This window comes from Harpia harpyja, chromosome 9 (assembly GCF_026419915.1).
Source record: "Harpia harpyja isolate bHarHar1 chromosome 9, bHarHar1 primary haplotype, whole genome shotgun sequence".
NCBI classification, from domain to species: domain Eukaryota; kingdom Metazoa; phylum Chordata; class Aves; order Accipitriformes; family Accipitridae; genus Harpia; species Harpia harpyja.
The window spans coordinates 42,361,771-42,381,283 of record NC_068948.1 but is presented as its reverse complement, the minus strand read 5'-3'; the positions used below and the strand labels follow the sequence as shown (position 1 = coordinate 42,381,283).

Below are 19,513 nucleotides of genomic sequence, written 5' to 3'. Positions count from 1 at the left end.
TTTCTATTTTGTGATTGCAGGACAGTGGACTTAGGTTGTTCCTTTCATCCAGTGTTTGATACACAAATTTAATATAAAGATTGCTTTTTCTGATCCATCACTGACGTATGTAGCAGCCTGTGTCAGAAAACTATTTCTGTCCTCAATCACATTGAAAGGACCTTTAATTTTTTGAGAGCGCGGTTGTTCAAAACAATAAGGGAGCTTCTCCCTACCCCTGTGGTGGTCAGAATCTTGTTTTCACGTGATTTCTCATGCAAGAGTTTTTTCTCAGCAGTGCTGTACCAGAAAAAGAAATCCTGATTTCACTGCCAATACTGAAGACAAATAGAAGGAGAAGGAATGACATTTCCTGATCAGCACCTGCTTTCTTGAGTGATTTATAGTTATGATTTTTAGAAGTCTTCTACCTATGTGTGCATTCAGGCTGATACTGCTTTACATGTGAAATGTGACAGTTTCAGTGTGTAGTGGAACACAACTGTAAACTAATGACATTGATTCACTCATGAAAGGAGTATTTTCTTAGGCTGAAGTATTAAGAAAGACTTCTTTTCCTTTACCAAATTTCTAACAGGACCCAAGCTGCTTTGCTTCTGATAGCTGCTGATGAGTGTTTGAGCTTTTCCTTCAGGATAGTAATGGCACCAGTTGCTAAAGCTTCAGAAGCCTCCACACGTAGACAGTTGGAGAGCGTATCAAGGATTAGCTCCTGGATTTCATCTAACTCAGTCTTCAATTTGAATACAAGTAAGGGAATCAAACCGGCATGCGATATGCCAACAGCCCCTACAGAAGGAGACAGAGAAGGAACATGGGTGAGGTGTGAGTGCATTTACTATTTCTACCCGCACTTTGAATTTCTTAATAGGATCAAGATACCTATGGTAACTCATTTCCTTACACAGATGTGGGACTGAGAGATGGAAACTACTACAACACTGCTCTGTTCGTAAATGCCATCTTAGCATTGCTTCCTTAGGAAGCTTCCCCAACAGTCCTGTAAAGACATCAGCCCAGGTAATAAGCAAAATGGCAATTGCTCTGATGTTCCTAGTTTCCCCCACTATAATATTTCTCCCCAAATTATTCTTGCTAAGAAAATACAGGAAATATATATAGTGTGTGTGTATAAGTCACCTTATATCCAGCCTTTCTAACTCTTCTCAACGTGAACAGATGCTAAGAGAGGCTGAGATGTGAGCCTTTAGAGCTAATGCTTTGATTCTCCACTATACTTTCTGTGGGGGAAGTCAAGGTTTTGGAAACTGTCAGCTTCCTCACACATTTCTTTGTAGTAATTCTGTCATGGGGAAAATTTAAATTTTGAGCTTTCCAGCAGTCAGTACTCTTGCACTATCTCCTGGAGGAAATAGCATCAAAGGTAGAAAGATCGTCATTTGCCCTGCAAGTGATGTCTTTGCTATGAGCAAGTGTCTGATTTGTACCATTTCTTACACTTTACTAAGTCAACAGTGAAACAGCAATGTCATGGGAAAGCAGAAAGCAGAACGTACTGTCCACGAGTAACTATGTGAAAACAAAATTCTTGAGTTGTCTTGTTGCTAAGACTGATTCTTTGGTTGCTAAGAGAAATGTGGCTCCTTTCAAAGTGATTCATATATGGTTAGATAAGGAAGTTTTGTGGATAAGAGTCACCAAGGTATTTTCAAATGAATCTCCACAGTCAGGGATAAAAGGGCAAGCGGGAAAGAGATTTTCATGGCCCTTGGTAGTGCACGGAAGAAATACCTCAACTTGACAATCAGGCGAAACACATGATTCTAATCTAGAGGTTATTCTGTTATACATATTCCTGAGGTTTTGCTGACATTGAGTTACTTCTTATGTTACTAACTTATTAGGATCCACTTTACTAATGTGAATGCAAAGAAACACCTAGGGGTGATATTACAGCTTTTACTACCTGTGCTACATTTGGAGGTCAGTTGCTGTGAGAATTCAAATAAATAATAAGGAAAACCAGATTCAAACAAATCACTCTTGAAGGCTAACTATGTTTTAAAAACAAGGATTTCTCCTTGTGCCAGAAAGGCAAAGCAGGAAAGGAAATTGTGGAGAAAAAAAAAGTTACCTTTGAAGCTGTGGCTCTGTATCACTAGCTGGGGGTTTTGGCATTTTCATAGTTAAAAAAAACCCAACCAACCCTATATTTATGTCCCCTGGAGGAACAAAAAGAAGAAAATTCTCAAGGATCAGCTCCAGGCCATTCATACTGTCCCCACGGAAGGATGTGATAAAGGAAACCTGCACTATTAGTCTGGCAAAAGACTCTCTCGGAGAGGTCCCTGAGAAGGAGGCAGAGCTTGCACAGCTGATTCCATCACTCAGCATTAACTCCCTTGACAAGGATTACAGGTGTTTAGATCGTAGGTTATAGGTCTAGAAGAGTTATGGGTGGGTTAGACAACAGTAAGGATATGGCTGGGAATACTCCATGCCTTATGGAGTCCCAGGCACTAGGGAATCCACTAGCAAACTGTTCCCATGGAAGTAGCTTAAAGCAGTCTCAGATGACCATAAATCATATCCAGAATGGTTTAGCCACACTTCCCAATGGTCTTTTGAAATAGCCTATGAAAGACAAGATTTTTCAAAGTTAACTTTTAAAACTTCTCCCAAAGTTTTTAATGAAAAGAAACTATATGGTCTGTGTGCATGAAATTGGGATACCCAGACTGCTCACACAGTCACCATGTACACTTCTAAATTCTGGGATGCTGTGGAAATCGGTATAAAATCAAAATTTGGGAGGTACAGTTTCAAAGGAAGACTAATGAATTTGAGGTGATAGACTTACAAGCTGACATTCCCTGTGGCAAGCACCTATTTATTGTACAGTTGCTTTACCAGATGATCTGTGATACTTTTGAATGAAAACCACATCTGGACTACTTGACCTTAAAGTAATTTCATTCTTGCTAGATAAGGTAACACACTGAATGTAAACATAAATAAGAGTAGCAAAGAACTGAAGTTTAAACTCCACACTCCTCCAGAGCCTTTGTGTAGTTTTAATTCACATTGATACCAATCTTCCTTGGGATAGTGTCACACCATAAGCATTTCCTCATATCATTTCATAAGCCAACACTTGTTCTTGCACAGAGTATTCAGCATTCTGGCTTGAGCCAGAGAAGCCATTGCTTGCTTTAATTTGACTTTCCATCTTTCTGTAACAACTATTGCTATAGCATTCTGTCTACCTTTCTCGTGCTGGTAGATATACTTTTTTCTTTCCCAGACAGGTTTCTATCACTATTTTTTGTACTTGCTTTCAAATACTTAATAGCCCTTTTTTAACCCATCATCTTCATTTCCATTTTTAGTTTCCTGCAATTCCTTCTTTTTCAGAACTTCCTTCCTAACTTATTTCAATTCTCTTGATCACTTTATCATCATATTGCCAGCAAGTACTACCAGCATTCAGGTTTCACTTCTTTGTGTCTGTGTCTTTCACTTATCTTCTAATATATTTGACCAATACATTCAAGTAGGCAGGACTACTTTCATTGGCCCTTGAGTTTATTCCTTTCAGTTAACATTTATTGGCTTTCTTTGACTCAGTCATCCCTCATTCATTGCATTTGCACTTCATGTCTTCTTTTGGTGCTAGCCTTTACTATTGCACAGCAGTCCTGAGTGCAAAATATACAACAAAGCCACTTTTATGTCTTTCTGTTTCAATAAGCTGGCAAGGTAATGTACAGAGTGTTGTTTAGGATAGCTTTTCTTTTGTGGAGCCATTAAGAAGCATTTATTCTGTGGTCAGAAATCTCCATGTAGCTAGTGGGTGCTTATTTTGTATGAACACTCAGGCTGTTTTCATTTTTTTAAAAATATGTTTTATTTTACCAGGCCAGGTCTCTGTACCAAGAGCTTTCTTATCTACTGTTTTTGTCAAGCTGTCCTATCTGAAATGCTATCATGCTACTAAAGGGAGCTTCCCAGATATAAATATAGAAACAAAGATGAATTGTTTGACCTTGTCAAAAGTCTCAATGTGGTGAAGAGAAAGAGGGTGGAGAGGAAAGGCCATCAACAACAACAAAAAGAGACTACCTAACACTGAGGCTGAAATTTCCAGGTGGAAATTCGTCATGGTTTTCCCAAGGGACCCAAAGGGTGAAAGGTCTAGGGAGGTAAAAGGGAAGAGGGAGGAGACAAAAGCAGTGGAAAGTTGTTGGAGAGTTACTTGTAAATTAGAGCAGTCTCAGATCTTTGCATCTTACTGAGCAAGCAATAGGAGGGGAAGGTAAGCTGGTGTTTCTAGTAGTCCTATACTGAAAAATGTGGTGGTATCCTCAGGATCTTGACTTTTCATTAAAATACTGCCATTTCAAAGGTGATTTATCTGTTGCAGAGAGTGTTCTAGACACCCTGGGCATAATGAAGTAGTAGGGAAAAGTGTTTTCAAAATGCAAATAGTTGCATTTGCAGCTGCATAGTTAACATCATTATTGATCTGTTTTTCTGAGAACTTGTAATCTTCCCTTGGGCTGCTTTTTATCTGAGCACTGGTCTCTTCCTTCTCATAACCCTCTGGCCACTCTCATCCTCCCTTTCCTGACTCTTTTTTCAAATAGGCCCAAAGAGGAGTTGCCATTATTCTGTTCTCTCAGTATGGCTGCAGGGCATGTAAACAAATTAAATTTTGTAGAAGACAAAGGAGTCATTTGTAGTACGTAACAGTGGTGTTTTGTTATGGTTTTCAATTACATAAATCAATTAAATCACATTACAAATCCTTTTCCTTACAAATGTCAGTTTTCAACTCAAAGCCATTTAAATGTTTGTTTTAGTACAAAGCATGTGCCTCGTGCATGGCCACAAAGTGACATACAGTGTAGTATAACATAGTAAAATAACGTGTAAACACAGATTCTATATTATATGAATGTTTTGTTAACACCTCAGGTGTCTCTTTGTGATGTTCACGCAACTCTTTGAAATGCTTAGTACCAGCATTTCTTCTTAGGAAGGGGCACATAAGGAAAAGAAAAGCAGAGCCAGACACAATCGGAAGGAAAAATGCTGCCTATCATCATGGTGTGCTATCAACACATCCAGTACACAGCGGCTGTGAAATCCCAGTGTGGGAGCTCACTAGCTGTGAGTAGCCAAATGATCCTGACAAAATTTCTAGACCTAGCAGCTCTTTTGCTAGCACTGCAATAGTTTAGCAGCATTTTAGAGGTAACAAAGTGTTTATTAAACTAGTGAGTGCTAGCATTTATTATATACATTTAAAAATGCAGTATTTGTATAATGTTTCCTTTCTGAGTGACCAGATGACCGCAGAAGATCCTTCCCCGGCACACCTTCCTTAATAACTCCTTGCTCACTACTGTTTAAATTGAAAAAAAAATTATTCTTTAGACTCCCTGAGAAGATTTCTGAGTCACCAGTCACAAGAGCATAGTTTGAGAACCCTGTACTAGCTAATTTAATGTTAAGATTCAGCATTTTAAGTCTCATTGCTTCCGGCATTAAAGCTGTGTCAGGGAGTAGGTTAAATATAATGCTACTATAAAACTGGGATGAAATTTCTTTCTGGTAAGCTTGGAGCAGGAGGTAGACTGCATTAAATGAAATAGAACTCACCTGCCTAGACCTCATCAGCTTTATCAAGTCTTCTAACTGAAGAGGAAAATTCTGTTGGCATCTTTGAAAGTCAAAACATTTTCCTCTTTGCCACAATAATTCTGTCTTTCAATGATAATTTAACAGGAGTAAACAGTGGTGTCCCAAAGGATGCCTATGCCTAGAGACAAAGAGTATTTCTTATCTTAAAAGACAGAGGTGGAAAGTCCCTGTTTAAAAGAACCGAAGAGCTACTAGGATATTAAGAGAACTGAGGAAAACACTGCAGATATTGGTATTGGACCAGAAATAGCAAACAATTCTATTTCAAACCGTTTCAAAACTGTGCATTGGCTTATGACAGCCCTAGGGATTTACCAGGTATAAAATCACAACCTCAATAGTAATGTCTGTCATATTCTCACTAAAAATACAATAGCTGTAAACTTTATAAAAGCGTTATGGGATCTGCTTTTGAAGCCACTGAGAATTTTTCCAATACTAAGGATTTTGGGATGTTATCTGAATGAAAGACATAATAGAAATTAAGGTTATAAAAATAGTAAAAAGTCAGCGGTACACTGCAGAAGCACATAATGTGGTTGCCTCTGGGGATCCTTTAAAAATCCAAAATGTTTCCAGCATTAACAAGGAACAGGAAAGATTGCTCTGATAAACAAGAGGTTCCTAATTCTCAGTAAAGAATGAAAGAGACTCCTGCATATCGTGTTTTTGTTTGTAGAAACTTTGCTTTAGTGTGTGTGAAATCATAATATCAAAGCACTGCTGAAAATAATTAACATAGAAACTACAACTAATATTATCTGCATTAGCTTCTCTATTAAAATCCAAGAAACAGATTAACTTTTAAAAAAAAAAAATCGTCATTTTGGTAGTAAGTAAGACTGCCTGTGACCTTCTGCTTGAAAGCAATGGGTTTAACCATCTAAATCATTTATGCCCTATGAAAAGAGGAGTAATATCTAAAGAACTTAAAAATTCTGGTCTACAGAATGTCTTTTATCACAGCATCTCTAGAAACCCCGGGGATGAATTAGAGTAGAATTGTGTTTCACATAGAGACAGTTTCCAACCTGGAAAATAAATCTTGGATTCTGGTTTTGTACAAGAATTATCTACAGAGTAAGATCAATAGTTGCCCAAGACAAGTACCCTACTTCTGACTGATGTCAGTGTCAGATCCTCTAATGTAAAATCACCAAAAATACTATCGTGGAAATAATGAAATTTGCTTTCCGGTGTGGTAGTGCATAATCTGTGGACTGTGGATTGCTGGTCATTCATATGGCATCAGAAGGTAGTCTCCAAAATGAAAGCAACTCTTCCTTCTTTTAATAAAACTGTATTCACACATTATTGTATACAAGAAAGCAAACAATCAAAATGAAGGTAAAATAGAAGTAACAAAGTAATGCTGGCTTATAATTTTTTTTTCTTAGCTCTAATTGTTGATAGTCTGCTTGCACATTGAAGTATAAGCATTGATATCTTTTGCAGTGTTTTCATTTTGCCCTTCAGAACTCTAGCTGCTTGCATCTCTCATATTATCTTCTTTATTAAGAATTAATTAATCTTAATTAATCTTCTTTAAGTTTTCTAAATTTGTAACTTAACATATAGATACACTCGTGATCATCCCATATACCTAAGTGTGTGAATGCATGTGCATACATATAACATGCATTCAACTGATCTTGTATGCATATTAGTCACACAAATTAGGAAATTTCTTGGCTTTTATTTCTCTGACAAAGTACCTTTCCTTTATTCAGAGAAAGTTTTTTAAAAATTGTAAAAATTAATGACTGAAAATAACCCAGAAGGTTTTTTTTTTTCTTCATGTTCTCTTGGATGAAGAAGGAAATGTCATCCTGAAATTTATTAATTTCCTCTACGGGGAAGACTTTGCCAAAATGCACGAAGGCAGGAAAACAATCTGACATACGTACTACTTGTGCCAAAGTCTTCGGATCAATTACTGTAGACAAAATTAAAGCCTTGAGGTAACTACTCCCAAAAAGCTGAGCCTCAGCCACTGAGTTGCTACCCCACTTCAGATTTTCCAGGTCAAAATTTGTCCTTTTTTTCTGCTGGTCAGTAATGGAGACATGTAGCTATGAGACTAAAAGGGACCAGTGCAGCCCTTAACCATAAGAGACTCTGCTGACATTCTGCTTCCACAAGTAGCTGTTGTGAAATACAGCATTCACAGAAAACAGTGAATTTAGTGTGCATAACACAGAGAATATGTTCAGCAGAGAACCTGGACTGGCACATTCACAAACACTAACTTAAATGTTGGATTTTATACTTTATACCAAGCAGGTACATCAAGAGCGTAGAAAGTGTTAACAATTACTATAGCAAGTTTTACTCTCAGAGAAATTGATACGGTAAGGTGGACGCGACATTATCAGTTTGACAAATGTTCTATGACTATTCCTTACACTGCAGTAAATTTTAGAGATTCCTATGGAGAAAGAAGGTCTGCTCTGTCACAGAGGCTTGTTGTAAAGATGCATGAGAGACAGCTCACTTCCTACACAGATTATTGTCTAGCTGGACAGGACAAAGGGAGTGGATGGGAAGGAAAGAGGCAAAAAGTAGTTTAAAGTAATTCTTCAGGTCAGCTGAATAGTTGAGAAATCATTAAGAACCAGTTTACCACCAGGTTCCCTGGGTGCTGTTGCTCAGCTGGTGGCCATAGCTCACCAGCAAGAGTACCATGCTCGGAGGGGATGGCTGCAGGCTGTTATCCCTCCTGCCTGCTGCAGACCCCTGGCCTCTCCCCTGCTTTCGTGGGAGACATGAACAGGGAGGTGGGCACGGCTGGAGGCTTGGTGGGATGAGGGAAGCTTCCTCTGTGAGAAGCTGTATGAGAGCAGACAGCTTCCTCAGAGCCACGGATAAGTCTTGGTATTAATCATTTTACTGCGGTGTCTAAAAATGCCTGACCATTTGGAGAGATACCCTTCAGGGGACTGTGGCAATGTTTTACACTAATAAAAACAGTTTTAAACTTTTAAGTCCAACTGCCTTACAAGCCCTTAATGTGAGAGAAATGCACAATTGCAAGTTTTCAGTTCTCAGAACTTCTGCTGAGAGACTGGATTTTAAAAAACTTCTTTTCCTCTTTTGGGGCAGACAGCCAAAAAATTAAAGCAGCATGAATGAAGTTCAAGAAATAGTTTTATTAAATATCTTAAATTTCTGTATCTGGAAGCTTTATCTGTGCAACTGGAATTCTGCATTACAAAATGGCATTACATAGCAAAATGACCATTATAACGTTTTGGTTATCTTTAACATTCACCTTTTGCACCTAGTGAATTAACCTCACATGCGCTCAGACATAAAAGAGCAGTCATTTTTTCAGTTTTGTTCCTTAGGAGAAATATATAATTAAGATGGTGAAAATATTCTCTGAACTTCTATTGTATAACTGAATCACAATCAATCAGAAACAGAGGTATATGAAAGAGAAAGTTTCCTGTATAGATTTGATTATACTACTGTCAAACAATAAATAAAAATGAGAGGCTCAGAGGAACAAAATATCTAGAATTAATTGTGTTAGATACTGAGGAATTTAATCTTGAAAATGAACATAAACTTGCTTTGAATATATGAATCATTGCACAGACTGAAAGACTGCAAATAGTGGTAGAAGACAACAGGAGGAGGTTAAAGGGAACATTAATTCAGTCTCATTGTATAAGCACTTCTTTTTCACATTTTCTTCGTTGTTAGAAGGGTGCAAGGTTTATTTTTTTGCTACTTTAAAAAATGACCTGATAGAAATTCCAAGGAAGAAGAAACTGGAGAAATTGTAGTGTTGACAAATCCACTGCTTATATTTGCTGATCTAGCATGCTGGCAAAGCTACAGTAAGTCAATTTTATCCTACAGTTCACACTGCTTACACTGTGCCACGACGAGCACAATTGAATGGTTAGAACTGATAAAACCTCTAGGAAAAGAATACAGTACTACAGGCGGGTGAAATCCTCTTCTGCTTCAGATGGTCTGGCTTGTCAATTTTGTTTGAAATGAGAGTAGAAGAAATATATCTTGATTAGAACCACAGGCCCAGATGGCTGCACGACATGAGTGGAGCTGTATGGAGAGTCAGTCTGCCTCTCCACTTTCCACTCAGAGCTGCTACTTTGCAGATCTCACATTTTCCGTGGGAAGCCATGTTCTTAAAGAAAACTACTTACACTACTCGAATGAAAATTGCATTCTGTTCTGAATGAGGTTCTACAATAGTGCTTCCCAGTGTGTTTTAGTCTATATATTTTATTTCCAGCAGTGAAAAATTCCTAAACCTTAATTGAATACAAGACTGCCAAGGTGTGGGCTGCTTTGAGGATGGTTTGTTTTTTGAAGTCCTTCCCCAGTAAATGTTGCTCTTGGGTTGAGACCCTTATTCCTCCAGTGAGCTGTAAATCACAGATGTTGGCTGAAAGGAGTCTATCACAACTACGCACATGTCTTAACAGTATACGTATTTTCTGATTAGAGATGCGTTCCTGAATGAGGGTCTCTAAGTGAATGAATGAAGCTGTTTTGCAGAGACCTTTTTTATCATTTATTTGGAAAACAACTAGTGCAGTAGGACCCAAGCCACAACAACAGTGAAATGAACCTGTTACTTAACCTGGACTAAAATATTATGTCTAGCTTCTGTAAACATGCTAGGTTAAGCGTAGGCACTTCAACAGTGCTACTAATGTGCTTATCTTTAAGGCCATTATATACAGAGTATTCAAAACATGGTTAAACAGAAACAGAGAATCAGATTGCAACAATTATAACAGATACCAGAAACTATTTCATCAGCTGATAGAAATTACTGCCATTTTAATATGCTTTTAAAAATAACTGTTATAAGTAAGTCTGACAACTACATTTATTGAAAGATTTGATAAAATGTTTATCAATTTAATCAGTTCATTTGTTAGGTAAAGTTAGCATAATGTGCTTTGCCCATTTCATTGATTCCATCACCCAGTTAGTAACAAAGTGATTCAAATGGCTAAATGTAGGTTTCTAATGTCATTTTAGTATCTGAGGTATTGCGTGGGTCTGTCAGGTATGACTTAAGACCTACAGGACATTTGGACATTTCTAGAGTGCAGCTGGGTCCAGACGGGATACTCTTGAAAGCTGAAAATGGTCTTTGAGACTTATGTCTGGAGGCTGAATTGCTTCCTAAGTCACTTCCATTTGTTATTTGAATTGATCTTGTGCATGTCACTGACAGAGCAAAAACTTTTAAAAAAGAGAAGTGGTAAATCACAAAAAACAGCAGTCACATTTATGCAATTTTTGATTAGTTTATCACTGACGTAGTCATAGACCAAACAGTCTTTTGTACAATTTTTTACCCCTCTGTCTAAAAATGCTTCACAAAAGAGGTAGTGATCAGTTATAACTGCCTAAAGCTACCACTTGGTAGATGTATGCATGTAATATCTTTATGTAGGTACAAAATGGGTGTACAATTATCGAAACTAATTACTTAGACCTGACTGCAGTATTCCAAACTTTTACAGAACTGCTCTGGCATCTAAAGACCCTATAGTAAAGCTACCTGAATGTCCCCAGCTCTTTTTCCATTGCTTCCCAGAATTACCTTTGTGTCCTCAAGCAAAATTTTCAGTCTTTTTTTTTTTTTTAAACTACCAATTTCTTATTCCAGTTAATCAGACACGACAAGGTAATAAAAGAGACAAATAATAGTGCCTGCTGAAATTGTAGCTATAGATCATGGTTCCTACATGAAGTAGAATTATCATGTGTAAAAGATACAAGGAAATGTGAAATCCAATTATAACATTTTTTTCTAAGTACCTATTAAAATATGTATAATTCTTTTGAGGCCCCAGTTTGACACGTCTTCAGCTGTCAAGAACATCAGTGACAAAACAAAAAGTATTTGAAATCAATACATTTCTTCTTTTTGTTTGTTTGTTATTGCAAAAATTAAACAAGACCTAAATGCCTACCTGTATCCTCAAGTGGAGAGACCTACTTTCAACTCACTGCTTCGATGAATATTTAATCATTCTTACGAAGTGGAAAACCTTCAAACAGGAAGACTGCAGGAGGGAAGAGGGTATCCCAAGAGTAACTAATAGCCTGTTGCTCAGACCACTTTACTAGGAGATCTGAAGCTGGTACTTTTTGTTTTAAAAGCTTTGGTTTAAAAAAATTCCTGGCCATGTTTAATTGCATCTCCTTGGGTGTAATTCCCGAAGAATCATATTTTGATCTCAAGTGATTTTGTCAGTTGCTAACACTTCACAGATCTTTTGTTGTATACTTTACTAAATGATCCCCACTTTCTTTTTGGGTTAAAGTTTGAGGGGGTTCTGTTTTGGTTTTCCCGCTCCTTTGCCCTTAATAATGAAGAATGAGGAAAGAATACTTTAATTCTCCTTTTTTTTTTTTTTTTTATACCATAATAATGCAGCCTTGAAGGATGGGTCCTTTACAAAGAACTCCATTCCTTTATCTTATTTCATGGTATCCCTGTCTGCAGCTTTCTTCCCATAGAGGGTCTGAAGGAGTTGAGGTCTATGTATCCATCACAAAGCTTAGGATAGGTGAGGACTGCTACGTAAAGTTAACCGCACAGGAAAGCCAGCGTATCTTCCAGGGCTCCAGGCAAACCTCCAAGCAGCTGTCTACCAGCTGCTGGATTTAATGCTTGTTTTTCCAAACTTGGCTTCAGTGGCAACTGCTGATTCAGCAGTTTAGCCAATGACTGTGAGCTGCAAATACAATAGGTACATAATAAAACTGTTAAGGAAGGTGTGTAAGACACTTAATGTTTTTAGGGTTTGGTGGTTTTTTTCTTTTTAAATTTTTTGTCTGTTGAAGAACTAGAGGAGTCCTCTTTGGTTGATTGTAGTATTAGCTGTAACTCATTATCTGGGTTCACATTCTCAAATGTCTTCCATGATATGACCTCATAGGAAGAGTAAACAGTTGATATTAAGTGAAACCCTCAGTTACTTGAAGGGTGTGAGCAGGAGATAGAAGGGTGAAATCCTGGTAGAAAGTGAATTTTCATCCTAAATGATAAAGCCAAATGAGGTCAGGCTGATACCACCTGCTGGAAGGTACATTCATGGGTATTTTTCCCCACCATCTCACAATCACCGGTACAAAGCAACAATATGCCAGTTACAAATATCAGAACCCAGTCATCTGTACTTGATGCTATTTTAAACTCTTCCATGTGAGAGAAATGGTTAAAAATAAAAATACAGCCTTTTTATTCTTCTCTAAATGTTCTGTTCAGTTCTTCATGCTGAGAGAATCACAGACCCATCTATAAATATCTAACCCAGATCTACAATTGCTTGTTAAAAAGAGGGTGTTTGGTAGAAAATTGAATGAAATACAAAATGTCTTTTATTATATTTTTATTACAGACCAGATGTGGCCTCTCAATTTACCCTCTATCATTTGGAGATGTACATTCACCAAGAACATTGCATGTGTGCATATAAATATTTTGATGTTGTCATGGTATAATAAAGGGTAATTGATTAGAAAAATCCCTATGGGATTTTCCAGTTAAGAGCACATTTCTGTTTTAGCACTATTGTCTTCAAACTAAACATGTATGAATGCATCTATTTTGATTGATCCCAAACAGAAAGCAACAGTAAACAGGCAAGGATTTGGCTTTTGGTCAATGAATAACACTGGCAAGTTGAGTGAAACTTGTGCAGCTAAGGGTTCCAGTAAGCTGCATATTAGATGTTACACCTCAACAGTCAAATGCTACTCCCTTCAAATTAAAACCTGCTCCGATATAGGAAAAAATGGTGACCTGCCTGACATTGAAGAGGGAGCAGGAATCCAGTCAGATCATCACGATTCTCTCAAATTGCTGTTTACTATTTCCAGGCAAAGAAAGCAATGCAAACTATTCACTTTCAATATGTATTTGTGTGTTTTCGATTTATCCATATACAAAGAACAACATGTAGAGTACTGAGCTAAAGAACTGCTTTTATATGCCATTTGACTTTGGCATTTAATACCTGTATATGCCATTTTGAGACATATATTTCTTTTTAAATTCCTGTGGGAGCTTAGCTACATGTAGTACAATCAATGCGTGCTGAAAGGCCCTAATTGAGAATTTCTGGATGCAGGACAAGGCGAGACTGAAGTAAAACGTAGACATATCGGCTGATATATTTTTCAGATGAGTTGGGTTTTAGCTTCGCCATTAATCAACAGCAAGTTTCCATACTGTGGTGTTGAAATAACACCACCTAAACTTCTCAGAGAAAGACCTGTTCCATTACTCATGTACTGCATGCTTGTAATTCCTTCACTGACAAAATTTGATCTACAGTTAGGTGCCTCCCTCTAAACTGCAGGAAAGCAAGCGTTTTGTTGTATCAATTGAAAATACCTAGAAGTGATGAAATCTGTAGAGAGCGTGTGAATGATGATCTTCCTACCCAGGGTGATGGTAGTTGATGCTGTTATTTCTGCCAAAGTTGGTTAATGTGTGGAAGATGCTTTTTCTCACATATAAAGTACTACACTAAAGATACATGTAATGTGACAGTTTCTATAGTAACTACTTGTTCTTTATGGAGTAGCAGATTAAACCTGTACACCTTGTTATTGTTCTTTTATCCTATTATCTAGACTACTTGGTTACCACAGATACAATTTCTTATTCTATTCCCTTGCCGACATAACTATATCAGGGATTTATGCAATTGCAAGTAAAGAGTACATTTGCAAAACAAAACACTGTTAGAATTTTAAAATTGACCACTACCTGATCATATAAATGCACCAAAAGACACATGTGCATATATATTGAAAGCTAAAATCTCAAAATAAAACCATAGAGATTATATTTTTTATTAAAGCAGGGCAAATTTATGATTTGAATATTATAATTTTGCTGGGAGAATGATGTAAGTTATGTATGTGACATTTCTTTCTTAAATGTCAGGAGTTTACCAGAACAACTTTGCCAGTCCAGATGTACTGGCAAACTCTTCTAGTGTGAACAAGACCTAAGATTCCTTACTTATAGGAAAATTTCCCTCACATGGTATAGTGATTCATGGCTCTTATTTCTGTGCAAGAAAAATAATGTTGCTACACTGTGTTTTACACTAAAATATTTCATTATTATAATTCATCGATGCTACAGCTCTGCTGATAATATCAGTACTGGAAGTAACATGATTTACAGGAATCAGATGCTTTCTGCACTGTATTATGTTAGCCTTATTGTGGGGAAAAAATGCCTGCATTCTGTCTATGTCTGAAAGTCTCCATTGCTATCTCCTGCAGAAGTGTATCAGTAACAAATTATGTTTATAAAATTAGCAGTGTAGGGAGAAATCATAGCTATTTGATCAGGGCTGCAGATTCAACAATGCAACTAGTATTGTAGTATGGCCAAAAGGAAAAAGACGCTAGAAAAAATGTAAAATATAAATAGGGTAAACCCATTACTGAGATAAAAAGAAAATGATACTCATCATTACTTCAAAAAAGCTGTAGTAAGTTCCACACGCAAATGCAACAGAGAGGAAAAGAGAAAGGCAGCAAGGGGAAAGCAGCAGCAAATAAACGCACAGTACCGAGAGCAACTGAGTGATGGAAAAAGGGGAATGCAAACAGTAGATAAATTCCATGTAAGTAAACAGAGTGTTTTGTCTCCTGTTACCCTCGATCGCATCGTTCTAACACGTATGCGACTTGCTCCCTCTACTTCATCAGTCCCCCCAACACACGCCCTGCGAAATTAATCATGAAAATCACAATCCCGACGGAGCCATGAACTGCACTACTGCAGAAAACATGGAACCGCTAACCAAACCCGAGCAGATCAACGCGGTTGTGCGGGCAGCCGCAGCCTACATAGTACGAGGCAAGGGCACACGGCTGGGCGCGCCTATTATGTAAGGCAGGAGTGCCGTACAGCGTGCGAGACGAGGCCGAGAGCCCCGAACCCGCCCGTCCCCAGCCAGCTCCGGGGGAGGGGGGGGTCGCGGGGGCCGCAAGGGCCCGGAGCCGCCGCCGGCCCCGGGAGCTGGGAGCCGCCCGCCCGCCGGCCGCGCCGCCGCTTCCCCGCCCGCGGTACCCCCCGCCGTTGGCTTGGAAACGGGCTGGCAGCCTCCGCCTCCTCCTCCAGAGCCAGCCCCGCGCTCCCCCTGCCCCGGCTTCCCGGCGAGATCGCCGAGCACCTCCCCGTCTCCCGCGGGGGGCCACCGGCCGAGCGTTGCCATTAGCGCCTCGAAAAAAAAAAATCCCCCCTTTTAAGAAAAAAAAAAAAAAAAATCGCGTTTGCTGGGGAGAAGATGAGAAAGGGCAGGTTTTTTCTCCTGCTTGGGCTGCGGGGCTAGTGTCTGCAGTCATGGTGTGTCTGCTCGCCGCAAATCATAGATGCTGATGTGAAAAAGGGCCAAAGCAGAGAGGAGACGCGTCAGTGGATGCGAGCGTTTGTACTGATGGATTGAGGAGGTGGAGGCTGCCTGCCTGCCTGCCTGCCTGCCTGGTGCTGAAGAGGTGAGTGAAAAATTCTGCATTTCTTTCTCTCTTAAATCAGTTTAGCGATGAACATTTCCCTCTCCGTGTATTTCCAAAATAAAAAGGGACTCGTAAAGCAAGAAGAGAAAGATGTCGTTTTGAAACAGTAAGCTATGCTTTTGCCAGATGAAAGAAAAGATGAATGTCACCGTCAGGTAGAAATATTTCGCGGTGTGTAGAGAAAAAATAGTAAGGGGAAGCAGGCTGCTGATATAGTGAAAATGACCTTCTCAAGGGATACTGGCCTTCTATCAGCTGCCGCTTCAGCTTGATGCCTTTTTCACAAAATTAAGTCATCTCCCTTTCCTAGCCTGGATTGTAACCCATTAATATCCAATATCTGACCCTTACTAAGATCCGTTGCGTTCTCTTAATGATTCAGAAAGGTAATCCATTAGATTCCGCCTGTTGGGAGAAGAACCTCCACGCTGTGTAGCACCTCCTCCCAGGGAAATGCAGGCTGGCTAACGTTCCATCAGAAAAGACTCCTAGCTGCCGAATTTCTGTAAGAAATCCTCCCTGTAACAGTTGCATCTGCTCATTCTAAGGATGCGTGGCATGTGTGCCCGTGCATGTGAAGGAACGGGGAGGTTTTGTTATATTAATCGGCACCTGTGGACGGCTCCCATCTGCAGTTGTGAACCACAAATTTTTTGGTATCTTTGCATTTGCATTTTGGGCGAGTGATTCATACACAAAAACCCCAACCCTTCAATGTTAGCCGAGAGAGCTACAGACAAATATATGTCAGTTTAATTTCTGCTAAGAGTACTGATCTGATCTGGTTTTGGCTGTTTCACTGTAGAAGCTGTTTAACGTGTGTTCTTGCGGTATTTATTCTGGAGGCTACTGACATATCTCGACAACATTTTCCTTTGCAAGATTTGAGAAAAATTCACTAGTTTTTCCTTCAGCATTTCTTTATATCCATTTACTGTTACTCTTACACCCACAATTTGATTTTTATTGTGGCTCCGTATTTCGCGCCATTGTGGGTCACACCCTTCGAGTGGCCGTCAGAATTTCATCTACAAAGGTTGCAACAGCAGGTCAGGCAGAAAAACACGGTACTGTGAACATCGACTTGTGGATCATGAAGCAGTACAGATGAACGTGTATTTTGTACTTTCTCAGGGGAAATTGTTTCTGACTTTATGGATATGGGTATTTAAAGTCTGAGCTGATGGCTTAGGTACTGTTATAGGCAGAAATAGTCACTTTTCTTCAACAGGGCACAGAATGGCTAGCTGAAGAGATACAGCTCTGCAGAACAGAGAGATTTTTGCCATTAACTTGGCTGTCTCCATCAAATCATTTGGTTGGAAGCTATCATGCAAAAAGCACAGATCCCTGCCCTTGGATAGAGGACATGATTACAGGATAGGCCTATGTGTACAGAAGAATGAAGTTCCAGTCTTCAAGAAGCCAGTGACGGGTACAATCAAAAGAAAACATCCTAGTTATATGGCATATTTAGGAGAAAATCTCATGATCTCCCATTACCAAAGCACTGACTTGCATTTTCAAAGAAGAATCCCACTTCTGTGTGCATATGCATGCTTGTAAGGAAAGAAAAGCAGTGTAAATTCTGTGTAGGGCCATGGAGATTTCATTCTGACAAAGGACCTTACAGAGATGAATAAACTCCACGTGCTACGTAAAGAATGCTACACCTCCGTCTGAGGATTATGTGCTTGTCACTTCATTGACCACTGATGAACAGAGTTGAATCACTCTTCTGGAGGTATTACCCTGAATTTAGTAAGCCTCCAGTACAGCTCAGTGTTTCAGCTACAGGCCTTGGCTTTGAATTTAACTATGATAATCTAAAAATAACCAGCCAGGTAGTTCTGAAGGACTGAAGTGAAAGTGTTCTGGTTGTCTCAGTTCAGGCTACATACTGATGGAATAAGGTACATTAAATTTTAAGAAACCTAGACAGAACCAGGAAACAGAAATGTGTCCCTTCTTCTTAAGGAATCTACCTGCTAAGTGGTGGGGAAGGGGATAAGTAGAGGGATAAGGATAACAGAAAATTCAGTAGACAATAAAAGCTTAAATCCTTAAACGGTGAAGTCAGCTCTTCCTCTCCAGCTTAAGCAGATAAAGATTTTGACAGCAGATAGAGTCTTGGTTGATATGCAGTGGTGAGGCAATATAAGGGAAGGATGTCTTTTTCTCTCTCCCCCTCCATGAATTAAAGACAAATACTCCCAATTCCTTTGGGTTAAATCACAGTAATTCCCTTTATTTCAGAAGAGATTGTCCAGATTTATGTAACTGAAAATGAGAGTTGAATCTGATTATTTCTGTGTAAAGTTTTGGTCCTGCTTTCACAGGAGCCACTGGAAGTTTTGTCACTAATTTCAGTGGGAGAGAGCCGAGGCCCAAGATGAGCATGCATAGTTTCACTGATCAGGTTCTCCCATGCCCTCTAGGAACAACAATGTTGAACAGTTTTATGAGGTCACAGTCTCAATGACAAATTCAGTAACTCTACTTACATCACAAACTCTGATTTGTAAATTATCAGTGATTTTAATCATATTATTTTTACTGAGAAAATTGTAGTGTTATTCCCACAAATGCTGTTAAGGCTGACGTTACGCACCTTCAGCAGTAACAGCTTACTACGCAAAAAATTAACTATTTCATTTTATCTAGGAGAACTTTTAAACGAAAGCCCTTCAAAATGAAAATACTGGCATACCTAAATACAATTGTATTATTTATACTTGGTGAGAAAAATTGTCCTATTTTTATTAAAAAAGAGGGCTAAGTTTTGTTCCTTGTGATCCCCAAAGTATCCAGAATAAATCCACATCAATTAATAGTTACAACAGATTCCCTTCGGTCTGCTTGAGAGGAGAATTTGACTTACACTTTGTATGTTATATTCAAAGTTCACATTTTTATTAAACTTTCCAGAATCCAAGAGTGGTGATTAAGAAGTCCAAATTTCAACTACCATATTGACGAAAGAATAATCACAAAAGGGAAAAACTAGACTGATCCGAAAGAACTAAAATTGACCCTTTTCTCAAAGTCCTCTGGCAATTTAAGGTATGTGGAATATACAACAGACAGAGAAGGGCTAAATTCAGCTTTTATTTGTTCTGTTATTAAATCTGGACTTGATACAGATTAGCAATTTAAGTTCTTTTAGCTTCATGCCAGTGTAATCAAGGACAGAATTTAACCCTTGAAATGAAAGCTACAGAGAAAATACTCTTTTCTTTCAACTTGCTTTTCACTAACACTGAAGGGCATTGGTGAAGTAGGATGGAAGGAACAGATT

At 38.7% G+C, this 19,513-nt stretch overlaps 2 protein-coding genes across 3 annotated transcripts in view; one reads left to right on the top strand and one right to left on the bottom strand.

Annotated features, from left to right (window-relative positions):
• Positions 1–19,513, bottom strand: part of RSPH14 (radial spoke head 14 homolog) — a 102,975-nt gene that overhangs the window by 2,638 nt on the left and 80,824 nt on the right. The window contains exon 5 of the mRNA XM_052797393.1: positions 564–789. Within this exon, the coding sequence (XP_052653353.1) occupies positions 564–789 (226 nt within the window). The remainder of the gene's footprint in view (positions 1–563; positions 790–19,513) is intronic.
• GNAZ (G protein subunit alpha z) overlaps positions 15,674–19,513 on the top strand; it is a 73,672-nt gene continuing 69,832 nt past the window's right edge. The window contains exons 1-2 of one of the 2 annotated variants that reach the window (XM_052797392.1): positions 15,674–16,194; positions 19,144–19,278. The gene's annotated coding sequence lies outside the window, so the exon portion shown is untranslated. The remainder of the gene's footprint in view (positions 16,195–19,143; positions 19,279–19,513) is intronic. The other variant, XM_052797391.1, reaches the window with a different exon arrangement.